Here is a 4,029-nt window from a genome sequence, read left to right as displayed (position 1 = left end):
ATTAATAGGTGAACCCCAATTTGCGTGCCGTCCGTTTACATCTCCGGTTATTAAACTTGGATTTGAAATGTTTCCTAATACATTCGTAAGCTGATTGTATGTTAATCTGTGGTCAGGGTGTATATATAAGAATATTATGTTAAATTTAATTTTCGAAATTACTTCTATGCAGATTGCATCAAAATCATCGGCAAGAGAAATTTGTCTGTGTTCCACAGATTTGTGAACTAAAATACACACACCGCCGTATCTTGTACGTGATGTATTTTTCGAAAAGATGGTGTAGTTAATAGGAACAGGTATATTGTTAGTATAGTGCAAATGAGTTTCCTGAAGAGAAATTATCTTAGGAACTTTTCCCTTATTCAGAAGAATATCGTTATAATTGTTAATGTAACCATTGATATTCCATTGTACAACATTAAATGAAGCCATGGTCATAAATAATTTACAATAAGTAGATTTCAAGAGTAATTTTGAATATAATTGAGATAATTATATAACGATTCTCGATAAAGATCAGATAAGGTGTTTTCTAAAATAATTATGAACTTAGTGAAGAGAGTTAAAGTGTTAAGTGGAATTAAAAATAATAAAGAAGAGAAATTATATGAGATTAAAGAATTTTTTTCTTTCATCTCATATAATTTCATAGACTTATATAAATAATCATAAGCGAGAATAATTACATGATCCATTGTGTTAACTAATATTTAAATTTTTACTCTTTTCGATCGTCTACCAGATAATGTTTTCTGTTTTACTTTCTGTTTATTCCTATTAGATGTAGTTCTAGGTAGAAAAATTACATTGTTGGTGTTGTTTTTCTGTTGTGTTGAACCTGTTTCATTTTCTGATATTTCAATATCAGATGTTGTTTTGGAGAGAGTACTGTTGTCATCTGATACTTTTTCCGTTTGTGATATGTTGTTCAATTGTTCCATTTCATGTTCCGATACCTCTATATCAGATACGTTGTTGTAATTAACAATTGTACGTACTGATGAGATTGAGTGGTGAGAGCAGTTAGGTTGGGACTCTCCGTTGATTGTATTGTTGAGATTTGTTGATGAGTGTGATGCTGTGGTCTCATTTTGATCACTTGCAATATTAACTGATTGGTTATTGTTGATTGTTTGCTTGGCAACTGCAGAGTAAGATAGAATCGTATTTGGGTGACGTTGTTTATAAATAGAGTTTGCTGTTTTTTGTTTACTTTTTCAAGTGTTACTATTGTTTGTATTTCGCGCTCTTTTAAGAATATTGGGCACTTTTTATCATAAGCTGAATGATTGGGGTCTAAAGAATTAAATTCTTTGCAGTTTGAGCATTTTTTTGTTTCCATGCAGAGTTCGTTTTCACCGGTATGGAAATTTTTAGAACAGTTGGGATATATGCTTGCTATATGTCCATATCATAAGCATTGTTTACATCTAAGTGGTAATGGTATATATGTTCGAATTTTTACACGCTCGTAACCAATATTAAGCTCAGTTGGTAGAGTTGTAGATCCGAAAGTAATTATAATAAGACCGGTTTCCTCAATTTTATTATTAACTTTTCTTTTAATTTTTTCAATTTTTATAACGTTTTGGTTTTTGAGTTCGTTTAAGATTTCATCGTCTGGGATTTCTCTTAAATCATTTGAATATATTACCCCTTTGACATAATTTAAGGAATTATGCCATGTTACTAGGATGTTTATGTTTTCACATAGATTATTCAATTGTATTAATTTATTAGCCTGGTTGAGATTTTTTGTACGGACTAAAATAGTGCCATTTCTAAGTTTTTTGCATTCTGACACTTCACCACAAGTACCGTCTATAACTTTTTTAATTAAAAAATGTGACACATTGGTAAGAGTTTTGCCCTCGTCAGTTCTGGTTATTATAAGGTATTTTGGACCAGGTGTTGTTATATTTAGTGGGATAGAATGATTCACTTTACTATACTCATTATCACCACTATCCGGTGGGTCTTTATTGCCACCGGTGTCTGGTGGTTCCTTCATATTTAAGGTAAAATACACTATAAAATATTTAGGTAATTAATAGCTATATAAATTAACACTGTTAATTTAGTATGTTATTCAGAAATCTTTTTAATTTTTTTTAATTAAGAAGATTTTTCCAAAGTGATCACACAGATAAATCACTAGCACAACGATACGTCTCACAGTGGTATAGGAAAAAAAAAGAGGGAAATAATTCGGTAACTTCTAAACGGTTAATCCGATTATTTTCATCCATATATGTAACAAATTTAAGAGTTAACCTTATGGATGAAAATAATAGTGCTATGTAAATTTTCTAAAAGATGTTGAGTTTTCCCTAATTAATTTGTCACTTAAAAAACATTAGGTAGGCATGTTATATATCAATGGAAAGGTAATTTTGTCTATTTTTCAAAACTGTATATAATTTTTGAAAATTAAAAAATTCGCGGAATACTTTTTAAAAAAAAAAATTAAAAAATGTTTTTTATTCAGTTTTTGCGAAGATACAAATTTTTCAAATTGCAATAAAAATTTTATTTATGAATATTTTTTGATGAAATTTTACAGTTAGGTAGATTTTTTTACTTAAAATCCAAAATTAAATAAAAATTTCGAATTTTCTTATTAGAAATCCCGGAATTCCCAAAAAAGTTTTAAAAAATCCCAAAAATGGGATTTTTTGGTTTTTTGCCTATTATATCCATACCAGGGGCGGGGTTATCGAAACCCGTTACAAAATGATTAAGAACATATTGGGTCATATAAAACAGGTCACTATAATTTGATATCGACTATGCGATTTGAGAATTTTTGCTCAAAATTGAATTTTCCATAAAAAATAGGGTTTTTTTGGATGGACCTGGTCCCCTCGGTATCAAAAATTTTTAGGTTTTGTTTCATTTATCGTACTTTATGTAAAGTCAGCTTTCCAAAAACTATAAATTCTATATACATCTTCTTAGAAACTTTTTAGATAACTTAAAAAGAACAAGTCAGAGTGCTATATTCGGCTGAGCCGAATCTTAAGTACCCTCCACCAGCTACTTATACATATATTAATACTTTTCTAATTGATCAAATATTTGTAGAAATAAGTTTTCTCATGTCTTGAATAGAAAAAAATACAAAGATTTAAACAGCTTAAATCTATAGTATGGGAGATATGACCAATTATAGACCGATCGTAAAAAAATTTTTAAGCAAAATTTCTGTTCATAAAAGCTATATTTCAGTCAAATTTTGTATCTATATCGTAATTTAGTAATAAGTAATGTGTGTTTAAGTGATTTTCTGAAGCGAACCTTGTGTGGGACCGACCGCACCTATGTTATGAACTGATCGTGAAAAAATCTTGAAATATAATTTTTGTATACAAAATTAATATTTGGGCCAAATTTTTTATCAATAGCTTTATTTGGTAATGAGTAATGTGCGTTTAAGAGATTTTCGTAAAAGGACCTTGTATGGGAGCTATGACCAATTATGTATATAAAGACAAAATTTAAAAATTCTGTATCTATATCATTATTTGGTAATGAATATTGTGCATTTAAGTGATTTTCTGGAGGGGACCTAGTATAAGAGCTATGACCAAATATGGACCAATCGTAAAACAATTTTATAGTTTAATTGATGTATATAAGAGCAATATTTTTGCTAAATGTATGGATATCAATATTTTGTAATGAGTTATGTGCGTTTAAGTGATCCTTGTATGGGAGCTATGACCAAAGTTGGACCGATCATGAAAAAATGCTCAAATAACATTTCTGTGTACAAAAGTAGTATTTATGCCAAATGTTTTATGGGTATCACTATTTGATAATGAGTTATGTGCCTTTAAGTGTTTTTCTGAAAGGGACCTTGGGAGCTATGATCAATTATGGACCGATAGGAAAACAAATTCACAGTAATATTTGTCTGTATATGAGCAATGCTCGTGCTAAACTTCATATAAATATCTTAATTTAGTAATTAGTTATATGCGTTTAAGTGATTTTCGGAAGGGGACCTTGTATGGGAGCTATAAC

The 4,029-nt window shown here is 29.5% G+C and overlaps 1 protein-coding gene across 1 annotated transcript; it reads right to left on the bottom strand.

The window, feature by feature from the left end:
• Positions 1–713: 713 nt before the first annotated feature.
• On the bottom strand, positions 714–2,014 carry LOC119606601. Its single transcript, XM_037960169.1, has 2 exons — positions 1,432–2,014; positions 714–1,147 (listed from the first exon to the last, which is right to left on the bottom strand). The coding sequence occupies exons 1-2, from the start codon at positions 2,012–2,014 to the stop codon at positions 714–716; spliced, it is 1,017 nt and encodes a 338-aa protein (XP_037816097.1).
• Between the last annotated feature and the right edge of the window lie 2,015 nt (positions 2,015–4,029).

This window comes from Lucilia sericata, unplaced genomic scaffold (genome assembly GCF_015586225.1).
Source record: "Lucilia sericata isolate MDLA Ls3-8-SP2 unplaced genomic scaffold, ASM1558622v1 Contig000604F_arrow, whole genome shotgun sequence".
NCBI lineage: Eukaryota > Metazoa > Arthropoda > Insecta > Diptera > Calliphoridae > Lucilia > Lucilia sericata.
This window is presented reverse-complemented; position numbering and strand designations above follow the sequence as displayed.

Bases quoted from the DNA above. Each gene is read 5' to 3' on its own strand.
- LOC119606601 (XM_037960169.1), bottom strand. From the start codon at position 2,014: ATGAAGGAACCACCAGACACCGGTGGCAATAAAGACCCACCGGATAGT. The intron at 1,148-1,431 runs GTAAACAATGCT...CTTACTCTGCAG, and splicing joins TATACCATTACCACTTAGAT to TTGCCAAGCAAACAATCAAC.